The 17983-nt window shown below is 41.8% G+C and overlaps 1 protein-coding gene across 6 annotated transcripts in view; it reads left to right on the plus strand.

Moving 5' to 3' along the window:
- The window catches only part of Kiaa1549l (KIAA1549 like), a 269091-nt gene that overhangs the window by 212418 nt on the left and 38690 nt on the right, over positions 1 to 17983 (plus strand). For all 6 annotated transcript variants that reach the window (XM_058583160.1, XM_058583165.1, XM_058583163.1 and 3 more), the window contains one exon: positions 2977 to 3106. In XM_058583160.1, the coding sequence (XP_058439143.1) occupies positions 2977 to 3106 (130 nt within the window). The remainder of the gene's footprint in view (positions 1 to 2976; positions 3107 to 17983) is intronic.

The following is a 17983-nucleotide window of genomic DNA, read 5'->3' on the forward strand; positions in this document are numbered from 1 at the left end:
CTAGGCCATTATCCACCTGCCCAAATCACCCCAAGGCCAAGTACCAGATGACTGAGCCCTCTTGCCTTAGGATCTGCCCAAATTATCCAAACTAGCCCACTACCAGCCTGCTCCTTCCCTGCCCATTACTTCCCACGGAAACCACAAGAAAGTCTTTCGCCCATGTTTTCTCCTGACTCCTTGGCCTCCTGACCAACCTGGTGCTTCCCTAGGTGGCCTCTCCGGGGTGGGACCTATCCGCTCCTCTTGAGATCTTCGGGTGTAACAAGTTACCTTTTCATCATCTCCTGATCTTCCAGCCTTGTCAGACCTGAATAATAACTAAACCTACGTTTTAAAGCAACCATCTCCCACACTTCTCCAATGAGTTTGAGCCCCAGGTATCCAAAACACTCATCTGCTCCACAGTGGATGGCTTCCCTCCTTTTCCTCCCCATTCCTCTGGCACTGCCTCACAAATTAACCCCTGGCACTCAAGTCACCACAGAGTGCACATCTGGGGACCCACCTGAAGGCGATAACCTATAAAGACAGAGTTGCTCTGATGGAACCTCTAGGTCATCTCAGGGTTCAATTTGTGAACTACTTTATTAGCAACCCTGGGATTAAAAAGCTCTTGAAAAGCCAAATGAAACTCATCATTATCCACACAACAATATTTTCAGAGGCAAAAACTTACTTCTCAAGTTTGCCTGTTCTAAAATTTATTAACTTTTCTAAAATACAGCAAAATACCAGCAAAAAATGAGTCTATCTAATGGAACTCCTTTTGATCAAATTAGGCCATTTTTCTACCTAAAAGCCTAATTCTAAGTAGCTATCCATATACCAGGCACATATTGGGGATTTGGTCAGTGGAGATCTGTGTTGAACCTCAGGTGGAGCTGTGCATCCTAATGGCACATCTTCTCTGAGGGAAGATTAGACTCCAGTGTCTTAGTTCTTACCCATGTTCAGACTTCTTGAAATGGCTTATACCATCTCCCTATTGTATTTCTAATACTTACACAATAACCTCCTGAAATCTCCGTTGTCAATCCTACTACTTACTTGGCCACCATCCTTATTAGTGAATCTTTTCTCAATGAGCTAATTGGCAATCTCAGGAGAGTTGTGAAGCCTGCTTTTTTAAAGATATCATTTGTAATTAGGTCAGGATGGGAATTCTTCAGGCTCTAAAGTGTGAGTCACTCAGAACCGATTTTGTCTCACAAGCCCACTGAGGTTGGGTGCTTTTCCTAAAGGAAGCCTGTGATTTGAGAATAACTAGAGGACACAGTTTATAATATCAGGTTGAAGTTCTGATATTAGTCAACATTCTTGGTGGTTGAAAATGATGGAAATCCAGCACAAACTGGTTTAATAAATAGGGGATGTAGTATTTAACATTGTTGAAAGGTCAAGGTTTCAGTGTGGCTGGATCAAGGAGAATATACAATGTTTTCTGCATTTGCTCTTGCTCTCTCTTTACTCCTTGACAGCCTGGTTTGAAGGCAGGCTTTACCCTCATGGTGGTAAACTGGCTGCCAGTAATTCCAGGCTTGTGTCCCTATCTTCTTAAAAACTTCAATGCCAAGAGAATGCCCCTTTTCCTAGTTGCCCTAGCTAAAGCTCGGGGACTCAGTCTCATCAAACCAACTCGGGTCATGTGCCCACCCCTTGACCAATCACATAGCCATGGAGATGCAATGCTGTGATTGGTCCTGCTCGTCAGTTGAATTTTCTAGAGCCTCGGAATGTGCTACTCCCTGGCCTGAAATACTCTGTACTCACATCAGCATGGGGCTGACTCCATTTAGGACTTTGCTAAAAATGCCACCTCCCACAGAGGTCTTCCCTGACCTCTATCTGAAGTCATCTTCCATCCCAGTCACCCTCTGTCATAGCCCCTGTTTTTCTCTATAACGCTGTCATTCTGAAATTGTCATGTTAATTGTCTGTCTCCATCATTAGGATATAAAGTCTGAGAGAGTCAGAGCCACGGATGCTCAGCATCTTCCATGGTGCCTGGCACATAGTAGGCACTCATTAAAGAATGGATGGATGGATGGCCCTGTGTTAGCTTTCTGTCAGTGTGACAGAATAACTGAGATGGACATCATGGCTGAACAAAGCCATTCATATCATGGCAGCCTGGAAGGCGAGAGAGAGAGAGAGAGAGAGAGAGAGAGAGAGAGAGAGAAGGAAGAGAAGGGGCTGGGATAAAATAGAGCATTCAAGAGCACACTCCCAAAGACCTCTTTTCTTCAAGGAGGCCCCACCTCCTAATTTACCACCACCTCCCAATAGTCCATTAAATTATGACTACACCAATGGATGAATCCATTGATGGGGTCAAAGCCCTCATGATCCTATCACCTTCCAAAGGCCCCACCTCTGAACACTGCTGGTTTGGGGGACCAAGCCTTCAACACCTGAGCTTTAAGATCTAAACCATAGCAGGCCCCAAATTGCCTCTCGATTTATGGCTTCTTAAGCCCAGGAGAGAATCCACTGTGGTAATTGTAGAATCACAATATTAAGCAGCCCACTGGCTACAGGGTTTATTGACACATAGAATCCTGCACTTGAAATCAGATTGAGTAAAAGGAACCAGAGACCTGCTCAGTCAACAAAGTCAGCAAAGGCAAGTTGGTTGTGCCAGCATTAGCTGTCCTGGAGGGTCCAGGCAGAGCCCCTGGTCTTGCCATCAGCAGAATTTTAGATGAGGTTGCACTGTTGCAATTGATTGTAATTACCTAGTCTCCATATGAAAGAACATTTATAATTCAACCATATGGTTCCAGACTCTTGGGGAGGGGGATCTTTATTCTACTCTTTCTATAGCCTATTCTGGCCAGGGAACAAACACCATCAGTTTTGAGATTTGTGAAGCAAATCCAAACCCTTCATTGGTTGCCTGTAGTTTTGGATCAGTGGAGAATTCCATCTGTCAGGGCATTTGCTGCATCATAACAGTTGTTGAAATTTCTTCAGGCAACAGATGAAGAACTCTGTCTACCGAAGCCGGCAGTCTCTGAACAGCCCGAGTCCAGGAGAAACCGAGATGGACCTTCTGGTCACTCGAGAGAGACCCCGGCGTGGCATCCGGAACAGTGGATATGATGTAAGTCTCTGGTGGGCTGGGGTGAGCGCCAGCTTTGCTTTCCCCCAAAAGCAGAGAGGATAGAACAGCCCATAATGTTTCATTTACTACCTGTTTGTAGAATTTTGAAATGCATTCAAATGTTTTCAATTTTTTATTATCTCTTTTCCAAAGTAAGCCTCTTTGGAAATATGTCAGAGTAACAAATTATTGCAGAAAGGATTATGATTGCTATAAATTGCTACCCTATTTTCATTTTCCCATCTTACATTACTGGCCTTAAATTCAATGGAGATTCTAAATGTCCTTAATTTTTTCCCCCTCTGTCTTTAGAAACTCAGTAAGATCCATGAAAAAGAGTGAGAATTCATTTGAACATGGGTTTCTTTTAATCCATAGCAGTGATGAAAATTTGGATTTGTTCCTGATTTCATAACTCCTCATATGCCATGGAAACAATGAGATGTCCAACAGAGCGAGTAGATGATTTCATGTGACAAAGCACATGCTTATGTGCTGTGATAGATCCAAACTGCAGAAATTCTGCTAAGCCCTTCAGACTTCCCCAGATGAGAAGCTGCAATTGGATGCCTCCTGTCAAGTATACATCCTGGACCTGGAATTGCACCATGAGCTCATGTGAACAGTTCAATAATGCTTCTCCCTCTCCCACAATTTGAAAGAGGCTTGATATGCTCTGAGGTTTTATAGAACATATTTCTTATCAGGCATGGAGGCACTGGCCTATAATCCCAGCAACTCCAGAGGCCGAGGCAAGAAGGTCACAAGTTCAAGACCAGGCAAAGCAACTTAGTGAGGTCCTAAGCCACATAGCAAGACTCTGTCTCAAAAAAAAAAAAAAAAAGAGGAAGGTTAAAAAAAATAGAAGTGATGGGGGTGTCGCTAAGTAGTAAAGCACCCCTGGGTTCAATCCCCAATTCTTTCTCATTTCCCTAAAATGTTCCTCTGATTACAAATTGAAAAGTTTCTCTAAGAAGAGTTATAATTTAAATATGTCTAGAGAAAGTTGTTACAATTTGAGAAACTATAATTTGAAAATCACACTCAATTTCTTAAATATATCATACTGATATGAAGGCAAGACTATTTTTTCCCCTTAGGATCAGTCACTGCTTGCCACATTACCATTCTGAAATTATCATGTTAATTGTCTGTCTCCATCATTAGGATATAAACTCTGAGAGAGTTGGGACCATGGATGCTCAGCATCTTCCATGGCACATAGTAGGCACTCATTAAAGAATGGAGAGGTAGATGGCTTTGTGTTAGCTTTTCTGTTGCAATTGATTGTAGTTCATAGTTTTGCCACGAAAGTTTAAAATGAGATTTTTTTTAATGGTTTAATCAAAGAATAGGGATATTCTGCTTAATTTCCTTTTCTGGTGATCTTTTTTACACTTAAGCTTGATGTTGGGTTGGTGGGGAAACTCCTTTCTATTTTTTTTCCTTTTTCCTAAAATTGTTTGATAGCTTAGTTTTTATAAAATTCTAGAATTTTTTTAAAACTTAAAATGGACCTGTATTTTATTTATTTATATATGTTGCTGAGAATCAAACCCAGTACCTCACACGTGCTAGACAAGCACTTTACCACTGAGCTACAACCCCAGCCCCAGCCCCAAATTCTAGAAATTTTGAGCACATCTTTTTTTGTTAAACTATCCTAGTAGATCTTTTTTTTTTTTACCAAATTCGTTCATTGATTTGATCATCAATGTGCAATTAAAAATCAGCATAAGTTTCATGTTTTCAATCAACCCCCGAGAGTGAACAATCTTCCTGGAATGCTTACTGAGTTTGAGGAACTTTTCTTTCTGCTTAAGCACCTGGGATCAAAGATTTTTAGTTTATCTCAAGATTAATATTAACAGGTTTCTTGTGAAAGTCTAGGCAGAGGCACTTTTAGCAATGACAAAATGGACCAGAGATTCCCTGAGAATCTTTATTTTCTAAAATGCTTAAATGAGAATCTGACATGACTTGCAGTACTTACCTAATACCTTTAGAACATTATGTTAGTAAATTGCTTAGAACAATAGGAGAGAGAGAGAACTTTTAAATTTTTAAAAGGAGACTGCTCACCCCTCACGGACATGTACAGATATTCCAAATACAGATAACTTTAGGGAGAACCTCTTCATTCTAATAGAATTTTCAAAAATCTACATTTCTTTGAGAAGTATTCATGTTCTCAAAAACAGAAATATAAGCTTCCTTAAGGAGAAACAGTTATCTACAGAACAGCTTTGTGAATTTAGGCTATTGAGGAACAGTTTTAAAATTTAGACTATTGACCCTAAGAATGACATTGCTAGCTGGGCAGGATGGCACATTCTTGATTGTCCCAGCTACTTGGGAGACTGAGGCAAGATTATGATGAGTGAAGCCAGCCTGGGCAATTTAGTGACACACTGTTTAAAAAAAAATGAAATCACTTAATATGTATCTCCTCTTCTATTTTTTTATACTAAACATATGAAAAGTAGCTATCATTTACTGACCACATGCTATCCCAGATCCAGGGCCCATCCCCTTAACCATCATGCGATATGGCTTGTATGTACACCTCTCCTTACTACGTGCCTATCCTCATATCCTGTAATATAGGTTCAATATTTCCAAACCTCTGAAAGTGACCTCTGTAGGTCTCAGAAGGAGTCCTACATGCATAGGTCGCCCAAACAAAAAATAGACCAGCAAATAAAGTAGAAAAAGAAGCAAGTCATAGTTTTAAACAATGCCTTCATTTTCTGAGCTCAGTCATTTTCTAAAAAATGCCAAGGTCCTCCTTCCTGGCAAAAGAATCCATTAGCCCAGCAGTGAACCTGTCATTCAGTTGGAACATGTCATTCTTCCTACTGGGTCTGGGGATCTCAAAAGCAGGCCAAAATACCCAGTCATTTCTGCCAGGTTAGGAAAGATTGACAACAGTAAAACAAAAGCTCCAGAAGGTTTATTTAATTTTGAATTTCTCAAGAGTTGACAACTCCAGAGTTGTCCTAAAGGAAAAGTCTGCATGTAAAAATAAATGAATAAATACATAAGTAAGCAGACCGATACAGCTACCTAGGCAAATCCTAGCCCCAGGATGGATGGCAGCCTGGATCGTTTGCAACATTTCCCATAGAGCGAGAGGTGCTCACACCTGCAGAAGAGAGACTAAACCCCAAGGAGTTTGGATTCATTGTGTTTTGCAGCAATAATTCACAACCTCTTGGTCACTCTATCAACCAATGTATTCCCACTGGTAACTCTGGCCCAGGTGGTAGTAATTTTCTAAGAGTCCACACCCCTGCTAAGAGAATGCAGTATTTTTTTTACACAATACCTTTATTTTATTTATTATTATTTTTTAATGTGGTGCTGAGGCTCAAACTCAGTGCCTCACATGTGCTAGGCAAGCACTCTACCTTGGAGCTACAACCCTGGCCCCAGTCACAAACTGATTAGTCCTACAAGGCCAGACTATATCATCAAAGTGACTCAGGCACTGAAATGAAGTGGAAAACAAAATTTCATTCTATGTGTAAAAGCAAAAAAGTATTTTCTAATGTTGTATTCTGAATGCAAATCATGTAGAAAATAACAAAGCAGTGAATAAAAGCCTCCTGATTGCAAGCCGGGGTCCCCAGCATGTCCTGAACACTTGTTGGGGAAGAGAAGGAGGCAGGATTGGACAGAGTTAAAAGCTCAAGACCATGGTACAAATACCACAGGGTCTTGGCTAACCCCACAGGGTGCTCTGAAGCCCAGGTGGCACTGCAGACTTATCCCAAGTTTGGGCAAAACAGCTGGACTTTTGTACAGTAGTATGGATCAGTCATTGGGTGGCCTTGGGTGAGGCACTCTTTTTAGCCAAGGACAGATATCTAGCAGGAGCTGACATCAGAGACCTGGTGGCTGGCAGTGTGCCCTGCTGCTGGGTGAACCAGTCCTCCAGTTGTGAGCAGCATGACCAGAACTATTAGTTCCTCCCACTCCCTATGCTGCTTGGTCCACTTGAGGCCCCCAAACCTCTGTAGAAGCCAGAGAACAGTGGACAAAATAAGAATATCCCTTGGGAGTTGCTATCCCTTTCACTGCCTCTAGCAAAGGTTTATTGAGCTTGGTGAAGCCTTTACAGCAGGTGTGCATTTAACATATGCGAATTCACCAGTACAAAAATAAAAGACCATTAAATCCATGCTAAAAATTAGCTTTTTTCACGTATCCTGTTTGTATTATCCATTGTACATTTCCTTTTCCCTATTACTCCTAAGATGTATCCACAAAAGACATTTGAAGGGATTTTCAAGGGTTTGACTCTCCACAACTTTTACCTTCTCCACCAGCATTAGCATCTAAGCGCCCCATGGAATTCCACCCTACCTACCTAAGTGAGGCTCTGCGGAAGGACAAGATGTTCGAACTCTATGCCTGCCCTTGGGGGTCACAGATGAATGGAGGAGAAAGGTAGAGGCACACACAACCTGCTGTGACCATGAACTTGGATGAGAGGAGGGACTCCTCTTGCAGGTCTCTTCCTCCCTGTCTATCCCAGGGCTGCTGCCTGGTCCAGTCCCCATTACTCACCAGGCTAAAGCTGCCAAAACGCTGCTGGGGGAATCCTGGAACACACATTGCTGCAAATCCTCCAGTGACTCCTAGCAGCTTTGAGCCCGAGACATCTAAGCTCCTGACCTGGGACTCATCTGCTGTGGAGCCCAGGCATGCCCTGCAAGCTGATGGTCCTCACTCCTTAACCCTCCCCGTGGCTCCAGGCTGAACGCCCTTCCCCACACTTGGCGTTGGGTTTCCTGTCTCATGTTGGTGCACAAGTTCATCACTCACAACCCCCTTCTCACCTGCTTCATCAGCATCAAGTATTCTCAGCACTCTCACTACTGACACTCGGGCTGTGTATGGAGGACCACCCTATGCACCCCTGGCCTCTACCCCATAGCTTCCAGTAGCCCCTCCCAGTTGTGACACCCCAAATATCTCAAGGCATTACCACATGTCCCCTGGGAGGCAAACACATGCACTTGGTGATGCTTTCAGAACTTGGCTTAAATATCATCTTCTCCAGAATCTTTCCCTAGCCCCCACACCCATGGCCCTTAGATGCCCATCCTTAGTGTTCCAGTGTAACATGTAGTTCTCACACCAATCAGTCCCTAACCCCAGCTTCCGTTTATTGGTTTATTTGTTTTATTTCCCCATTTGACTCCTTAAGGGCAGGAATCATGTTTTATTCATCTTGGAAACCTCAGCACTCAGAATAGGAACTGGCATAGAGAGGATGCCTAGTCTCTATTTGTTGAGCAAATGAGCAAACAAGTGTGTCAACGAGAAGAGGTGACTCCTAAGCTGAGGAGTTATAAATGTGGCCCCATTTATAACTCTGAACCACAGAAACGGTTCATTTGATTGACTATCAAAACTGTAGATCAATGTAAATTACTGTTTGGAGTTCAGTTTAAGTGGTAGTTATCATTTAGGATGTTTTCACTAAAAGTAACAACAACAGCAACCGAAAAAAAAAAACACACAACCTGACTCAAACTGTCTTAAAACATAGAGGGAATGTGTTGGTTACATTAAACGTAGGCATGGTTCGCCTGAAGATCCAGGCCATTCCCCTGCATTATACAGCACTGTACTCCCTTATGCCTGGGCTTCAACTTCAAGTTGGCTCACTCCGGCAAGAAATGGCTGTAGTAGTCCCAGCTCTCACATCTCCATCCTGCATTGGCCAATACAAGAGAGAGTTCTCTTTTCCGGATCATGAAACAATGGTATACGGGTTTTATTCTAAGCCCCCATAAGTCAAATGCCCAACCCTGTATCCGTCACTATAGCAGCAGGGGCTACACTGATTGATTTACCTGAGTCAGGCCTCACCAATGGACCTGAGGCAGTCTTATGCCCACCCAGAACTCCTGGCTGAGACACAGGGAAAGGTGACGATAGATGCTGAGGCCACCACTTGAGGAACACTTGTGGTTGACTTTCTAAGGAGCAAACCCAGCATACCCCTCCATGTTACGTTGACCTCTGGTGTCAGCCTCTCATCTTTTGGTGACCTCTAAGGTCACACTTTCCCAAACACAGCATAAACCATAAGGCTTCTTAGTCAAAACAGATGAGATCTTGTGACCTGCTCAGGACTTAAATCCCCCACTGCTCAGTGGAGGGCAGCAGGTTCCAGGGGTAGAAAGACAGGAGCTGGAGCCGTCCTGAGACTCCTGCTGCAGGCTGGGGCTGGTTTACTTTGGGAGCAGTAAGTAATCCTGAGAACAGCGAGTGCCTTCTTTTATCCCTGGCAGTCCTATCTGCATGTTCTCAGTGTAATTATGGATCATTCTTTGGAAGAAACAGAGTTTGTCCCTCTTTGCTTTGAAGTCTTCAAGAAACCCTATCATGCCTTTTTGGCTCACCTGAAACATAGAACAGCTGCTGTCTTCATAGCCCCATACCTTCCAGTGACGGAGGGTCATCATTGGAAGACAGGCGGAATGCAACTGGATGTTTTCCTAAGATTAAAAAATAAAATAAAATTTCATTTACACACTTTTGCAAAAGAGAAATCATCAGACCGTTATTTGAACCCCCATCTGTTCTGAAGGGAACCCATCTCCCTTTATTGGTAGAGAAGCTTTTGAGACGTGGGCTCAGTAGGAAGCTGCTACAAAAGTCTCTCTGCTCCTGTAATCATGATCGTCCTCTTCGGCCCACCAGGCAAAGAGAGAACTTCCTGAAATTTGGTTTCCAGAAGCAACTTTCTATATATGCATCTGGCTCCTCAGTGGGCAGCAGCATGTGTGATAGACCCTTTACAGCCAGAATAGACATTAAGCAGAGAAGCAGCACGGTTTTGTGTGGCTCAGAGGACCCTAATTGGTGGGAAGAGAAATGGACATGGAGCCAGATTAATTTCATCATGGCCAGATGGCCCAGAAATGTATCTTGCTGAAACCCCCACCTGGTCGTAGGGTCCTTGCCAGGAAGTTGCAGATTTTGTTCAAAATCTGTTCTCCTTGCAGGATGGAGCTATGATTAGTACTAAGTTGAAAATCGGGGATTTGGGGCAACTTTTGGAGAAGGCCTTCATATTTTTGTACTCTGGAAATAAAGTGCCCGGCTGAGGCCAAGTGATGTTGTGTGTCCTGGGAAGTACGACGTTGTAAGACATCTGCCCACTTTGGGGCTTGTAATTTAAGAACTTCTAGAATAAGTGGTCTTAAGGGCCCTTCAACTCTCCTCTCCAACTCCATTCTAGATAAGACTGTCTGGTTCATTACAGACACGTGGACATGTCATTTACTGTTGAAGATCTTGCAGCAGAAATTCCTCAGGCTTTTAGGACTGATTTCCACTCATTCACAGAAAGGAAAGCAGGCACAGCTTGGAGAATTATAGGGCTGGTCCAGGAAGCCTCTCTAGGGAGGTGACTTCTGAGCAGAAACCTAAAATGAGGGAGCCAGGCATGCTGGTCCCAAGGGAAGAGCACTCAGAGCAGTAGGAACAGCTAGTGGAAGGGCCCAGAGCAAGATTCGCTCTGGAGGAGCTCAGAGAGCATCAAGAAGACCCGTCATAGCACGGTTTCCCTTCTTGGTAAGGGGTCTCGGCCTCAACTTGTTCCTTTCCTCCACCTGCCACATCTAAACTCTCAGCAAATTTTGTCGGTTCTCTTCCAAAAGATACCTTGAATTCACCCACAACTTCTCTGTCCACAACCACCCTAAAGCCATCTCTTTTTGTATGGATTACTGCAAGAGCCTCCTAAATGATTTCCCATAAATTCCAATCATAATTCTCTCCTGCTTAAAATTCTTCACTCCTTTCCTCTTATCTGTTGAAAACAGTACAGTCCTCAAGCCCTTAAGACCTTGGACAATCTGTCCCATCTCCTGACACCTGAGACTTCAGCACAATGTACATTTGGGGCTTGTAATTTAAGAACTTGTGTAGGTCCTGGATTCGATTTGTACATTTGTTTGCTAGGGCACCGTCTAGGTGGCTTAAACAACAGAAATTTATTTTCTCACAATCTTGGAGGCCACAAGGCCCAGATGAAGGTGTTAACCAGGTTGGTTCTCCTGGGGGCCACGAGGGAAGGATCTGTTCCAGCCTCTCTCCTGGGTTTAAGATGGCCATCTTCCCCTGGGGCCCCACCACATCTTCTCTCTGTACATGTCTGTGCCCAAATGTCCTCTTCTTAGAAGGACATCAGTCACACTGGCTTAAGGTCCACTCTAATGACCTCATTGCAACCTCATTACCTCTGTAAAGACCTTATCTCCAAATATAGTCACATTCAGAGACACTGGAGATGAGGACATAACTATATGCAATTCATTCCATAGCAGGTCTTTCTCTTTCTCAAATACTATAAGCTCTTTTCTACCTCAGAACTGTATCTTAAGCTTTCCTGTGACAGTTACATGGCCATCCCCCTTCTTTCAGGTCTCAAAAACTAACACCTCTTCAACAGGCCTTCCTTGACCATCCCCATCAAACCAGCTGTGTTATTTCAGCCCATCCTCAATGGCACTTGACCACTCAGCCCATCCCAGACCTATTTTGTAGTTCATGTAGGGACAGGGTCTCACTGAGTTACTTAACGCCTTGTTGTTGCTGAGGCTGGCTTTGAACTTTTGATCTTCCTGCCTCAGCCTCCCCAGACACTGGAATTATAGGCATTTGCTACTGCAAATGGCTACCATCTTGATTTTTTTTTTGTTATGGCAAGACTAATATATGGGAAAATGTTCAAAAAAATATTTTTAGCGAGAATCGAATCCAGGACCTACACAAGGCAAGCACTCTATCACTGAGCCACATCCCTAGCTCTGTTCAAATCTATAGTGTATAATATGATGAGCTTCAACAAATGTAACCCAGTGACCACCAATCCAGTTGAAATATAGAGCATTTTTATCATGGGTCCCCTACTCCCCAAATTTCCTCACTCTTCCTTTAAATCCATCTTTATCATCTCATGAGAATACCTACCATCACAGTTTGGTCTATTCTTCCACTTCGGATAAGTGGAATTATCCAGTATATACCGTTTTGTGCCTGGCATTTTTACTCAAGATTCATCGATACTGTTATGTATATCAATCAATGTATTATTTCTTTTTTTTTTATTAACTGAATACTGTTCCACTATTCACATCTGATGCTCTTTGCTTATTCATCATCGTTTTGTTCAACATTTGGCTTGTTTCCAATTTGGAGCTATTATAAAAATAAAAAAACTATAAACATTTCCTACATTTTGTGAACATATGTTTTTATTTGTCTTGGATAAATATGTAGGAGTAGAATTTCTGGGTTGTAGAATAGGTATATTTTTAATGCTGTCATTAGTTTCTTTAATTTTAGCCACTCCACTGAGTGTGGAATGATGCAGTTTCCCTAGTTACTAATGATGTGGAGTACCTATCCATGTGTTTGTATCTTCTTTTATTGAGGTGTCTTTTTAAGCCTTTAACTTAGGATGTCTTCTTGTTCTTCATTTGTAGAAATTATTATGCATGTTCTGGATAATGAACCTTAATATTTTCTCTTATCAGTAGTTTTTATTTTTCATCGGTTCTCTGATCAAAAACTAGTTTTTAGTTTTGATAAATATTGAGGGCTACAAGGTATGTCCTGGGACTAGACGATAAGTCTGTTTTCCAGAAAACACTAACGGGTTCTCGGCAGGGCTGTGGGGTCCTTCAGCTTTGTTCCTGTGGTGTTTCAAAGAGAAGCTGAAGTTACATGGATCTGTAACCATGCTGGGCCATCCTGCACCTGTGGACTAGTTTGTTCTTTTGAAAACAACATGGAAAGAATAGCAGGTGCTTGTTCTATCCAGTGGGCACCATGAAGCACAACACAGATATGAGGTCCAGAGTACATGTGTGGAGAGGGAATGGTCTTAATTTCTGCTGAATACCATGGTCCTTACTGCTGAGCTACAATGTACCGTAACTACCCCAATCCTTAAATATATGCACATCCTCTGAACATCCTAGAAACTTAGCCTAAGGAGGAATTCATGATTATATGCAAAGTTTGAATCAAGAGGAAACCTCCTTCAGCTTTGTTTTCATAGTAAGATATTGGAAACCACCCAAATTGTGGACTGTTAATTATAAGTCTGAAAACTCCATCTATTGGAATACTATGAAGTCACTTATAGTTCTTCCCTACAAATACATGTATTTATTGGCGACACATTGGTTTACAATATTGTTGGATTAAAAAGTTTTCAAAATGTTACTTATAAAATAACCTGCTTTTAAAAAAATGTCCATATGTACGTACATACATACATACAAATGTGTGTATGACCCAGCCAGGTGTGGTGGTGATACATACCTGTAATCCCAGCAACTCAGGAACCCAAGGCAGGAGGATCACAAGTTCAAGGCCAGTCTCAGCAACTTAGCAAGGCCCTAAGCAACTCAGCAAGAGCCTGTCTCAAAACAAAAAAACAAAAAAAGGGCTGGGGATGTGGCTCAGGAGTTGAGCACTCTTGGATTCAATCCCTGGTACCAAAGTAAATAATAAAGGAAGAGAAAGGGAAATGATGACCCAAAGAACTATGACTATGCTAACAAAAGCAATTTTAAAACATCTCTATTGCTTTACTCATGGTTTTCATATATGTGAATGCAAATACATCATGCTTGGTAATACATTTAATTCCCTTATTTTCTCTCCCATGCACGTGCCACCTAACTGCTTCTGAACCTCTCTGGAAATTCCCCCCCCCCAAAGTCCTGCAACCCACACCACTTCTGTCTGAAGTATCACACCCCCACTCCCTATTCTCCATCACAAAGCCCAGAGAATCTATGTGGCAAAGGGTGGCCCTCCCTTGGAAGAAGAGAGGTTGACAGGGGCCAAGCCATTGCTCTCTGTTGTGGCCTGGGTGGGAGCTACAAGTTGGGGCAGGGGGCAGGGAGTGGCACTGTACAGCACTCCGAACCTTCATCCTATGTCATAGGCATCAGAAGCATCTCAAGGGACATGCAGGAAGGTCAAAATATTAACAGCAGTTATTTCTGGAGGTTGGATTAGAGTGGATTTTAATTTTCTTCATTTTGCTTATCTATGTTTTCTAATTTTTTTTTCATATACAGACATTCCCTTGATTAATTTTTAAAATTTTTTATTGAAGCATATCTTGATTAATTTATAAACGAGCTTTAAAAAATAATCCCCTGGCACTTTTCAAGAACATGAGGTTGGAGAAGCAAGTATGGTACCTTCCAAGGTAAAGAGATTTAAAAATGTATTCTCTCTCCTATGTATGGCCCCAGACATTGCACCCAAGCCAACCATCAGCCAACATTGGGGGGTTTTGCTCTTGTCTCCCCAAGAAAAAGGCACATTCAGAAATGTGCAAGTGGGAAAAAAGGGCTCAGAACAAGTTATGTCTATAGGCATGGTTTTCCTTATCTGAAAATGGGCTCATCTGCTGTATGACCCCGAGTGAGGGGACACCCATGGAAACCCCTCCCCCACCCACACGTGGGCTGGCACATCAAAGGTCCTCAAATAGATGTGAGCACCTGCTACATGAATTCCTTTCACTGTACAGCCAATGACTGGCTTTAGCTCTGGCCCAACCATAAAGGAGCCCCCAGTCTATGCAAAGAGGCAAATAACAACAATTATAGGCAACATTTAATAAATGCTATCTGCCAGATCTGAATCTGTATTTGGCACACAGCATTTATTCATATTTACATATTCATCATTTTCATCCTTACAGTCATCTCTGAGGCAGACTATCTCAATAATTATTATCTTCTATCCCCCTGGTCACAGAAGTCTGTCTGTCCTTCATCCAGAGCCCACAATGTGGTACAGTAATGGATCTGCTTTGATTTGTACAGTGGGTAAGAGCTTGGGCGCTAGAATCAAACTTTTTGCTGGCTCTGTCAACAAGGGGCAACATATTTGATCTTTCTTTTTTTTTTAATTTTTTATTGCTGGCTGTTCAAAACATTACATAGTTCTTGATATATCATATTTCACAATTTGATTCAAGTGGGTTATGAGCTCCCATTTTTACCCCATATACAGATTGCAGAATCACATCAGTTACACATCCATTGATTTACATATTGCCATACTAGTGTCTGTTGTATTCTGCTGCCTTTCCTATCCTCTACTATCCCCCCTCCCCTCCCCTCTCCTCTTCTCTCTCTGCCCCCACTACTGACATTTGTTTGTCCCCCTTATATTATTTTTCCCCTTCCCCTCAATTCCTCTTGTATGTACTTTTGTATAACTCTGAGGGTCTCCTTCCATTTCCATGCATTTTCCCTTCTCTCTCCCTTTCCCTCCCACCTCTCATCCCTGTTTAATGTTAATCTTTTTCTCATGCTCTTCGACCCTACTCTGTTCTTAGTTACTCTCCTTATATCAAAGAAGACATTTGGCATTTGTTTTTTAGGGATTGGCTAGCTTCACTTAGCATAATCTGCTCTAATGCCATCCATTTCCCTGTAAATTCTATGATTTTGTCATTTTTTAATGCAGAGTAATACTCCATTGTGTATAAATGCCACATTTTTTTTATCCATTCATCCATTGAAGGGCATCTAGGTTGGTTCCACAGTCTAGCTATTGTGAATTGTGCTGCTATGAACATCGATGTAGCAGTGTCCCTGTAGCATGCTCTTTTTAGGTCTTTAGGGAATAGACCGAGAAGGGGAATAGCTGGGTCAAATGGTGGCTCCATTCCCAGCTTTCCAAGAAATCTCCATACTGCTTTCCAAATTGGCTGCACCAATTTGCAGTCCTACCAGCAATGTACAAGTGTACCCTTTTCCCCACATCCTCGCCAGCACTTGTTGTTGTTTGACTTCATAATGGCTGCCAATCTAACTGGAGTGAGGTGGTATCTTAGGGTGGTTTTGATTTGCATTTCTCTGACAGCTAGAGATGGTGAGCATTTTTTCATGTACTTGTTGATTGATTGTATGTCCTCCTCTGAGAAGTGTCTGTTCAGGTCCTTGGCCCATTTGTTGATTGGGTTGTTTGTTCTCTTATTGTCTAATTTTTTGAGTTCTTTGTATACTCTGGATATTAGGGCTGTATCTGAAGTGTGAGGAGTAAAGATTTGTTCCCAGGATGTAGGCTCTCTATTTACCTCTCTTATTGTATCTTTTGCTGAGAAAAAACTTTTTAGTTTGAGTAAGTCCCATTTGTTGATTCTAGTTATTAACTTTTGTGCTATGGTGTCCTATTGAGGAATTTGGAGCCCGACCCCACAGTATGTAGATCGTAGCCAACTTTTTCTTCTATCAGACGGCGTGTCTCTGATTTGATATCAAGCTCCTTGATCCATTTTGAATTAACTTTTGTGCATGGCGAGAGAAAGGGATTCAGTTTCATTTTGTTGCATATGGATTTCCAGTTTTCCCAGCACCATTTGTTGAAGATGATATCCTTCCTCCATTGCATGCTTTTAGCCCCTTTATCAAATATAAGGTAGTTGTAGTTTTGTGGATTGGTTTCTGTGTCCTCTATTCTGTACCATTGGTCCACCCGCCTGTTTTGGTACCAGTACCATGCTGTTTTTGTTACTATTGCTCTGTAGTATAGTTTGAAGTCTGGTATCGCTATACCGCCTGATTCACACTTCCTGCTTAGCATTGTTTTTGCTATTCTGGGTCTTTTATTTTTCCATATGAATTTCATGATTGCTTTCTCTATTTCTACAAGAAATGCCGTTGGGATTTTGATTGGCATTGCATTAAACCTATAGAGAACTTTTGGTAATATCGCCATTTTGATGATGTTAGTTCTGCCTATCCATGAACAGGGTATATTTTTCCATCTTCTAAGATCTTCTTCTATTTCTCTCTTTAGGGTTCTGTAGTTTTCATTGTATAAGTCTTTCACCTCTTTTGTTAGGTTGATTCCCAAGTATTTTATTTTTTTTGAAGATATTGTGAATGGAGTGGTTGTCCTCATTTCCATTTCAGAGGATTTGTTGCTGATATACAGGAATGCCTTTGATTTATGTGTGTTGATTTTATATCCTGCCACTTTGCTGAATTCATTTATTAGCTCTAATAGTTTCTTTGTAGACCCTTTTGGGTCTGCTAGGTATAGAATCATGTCATCTGCAAATAGTGATAATTTAAGTTCTTCTTTTCCTATTTTGATGCCTTTAATTTCTTTCGTCTGTCTAATTGCTCTGGCCAGTGTTTCGAGAACTATGTTGAACAGAAGTGGTGAGAGAGGGCATTCCTGTCTTGTTCCAGATTTTAGAGGGAATGCCTTCAATTTTTCTCCATTCAGAATGATGCTAGCCTGAGGCTTAGCATAGATTGCTTTTACAATATTGAGGTATGTTCCTGTTATCCCTAGGTTTTCTAGAGTTTTGAACATAAAGGGATGCTGTACTTTGTCGAATGCTTTTTCCGCATCTATCGAGATGATCATATGGTTCTTATTTTTAAGTCTATTGATGTGGTGAATAACATTTATTGATTTCCGTATATTGAACCAGCCTTGCATCCCAGGGATGAATCCTACTTGATCATGGTGCACAATTTTTTTGATATGTTTTTGTATCCGAGTGGCCAGAAATTTATTGAGGATTTTTGCATCTAGGTTCATTAGAGATATTGGTCTGTAGTTTTCTTTCTTTGAAGTGTCTTTGTCTGGTTTAGGTATCAGGGTGATGTTGGCCTCGTAGAATGAATTTGGAAGTTCTCCCTCTTTTTCTATTTCCCGAAGTAGCTTGAAAAGTATTGGTATTAGTTCCTCTTTAAAGGTTTTGTAAAACTCTGCTGTATACCCATCCGGTCCTGGGCTTTTCTTAGTTGGTAGTCTTTTGATGGTTTCTTCTATTTCCTCAATTGATATTGGTCT

Source organism: Marmota monax, unplaced genomic scaffold, assembly GCF_021218885.2.
Source record: "Marmota monax isolate L192 unplaced genomic scaffold, Marmota_monax_Labrador192_F-V1.1 WCK01_AAM20220418_F8-fsc00047, whole genome shotgun sequence".
Lineage (NCBI taxonomy): Eukaryota > Metazoa > Chordata > Mammalia > Rodentia > Sciuridae > Marmota > Marmota monax.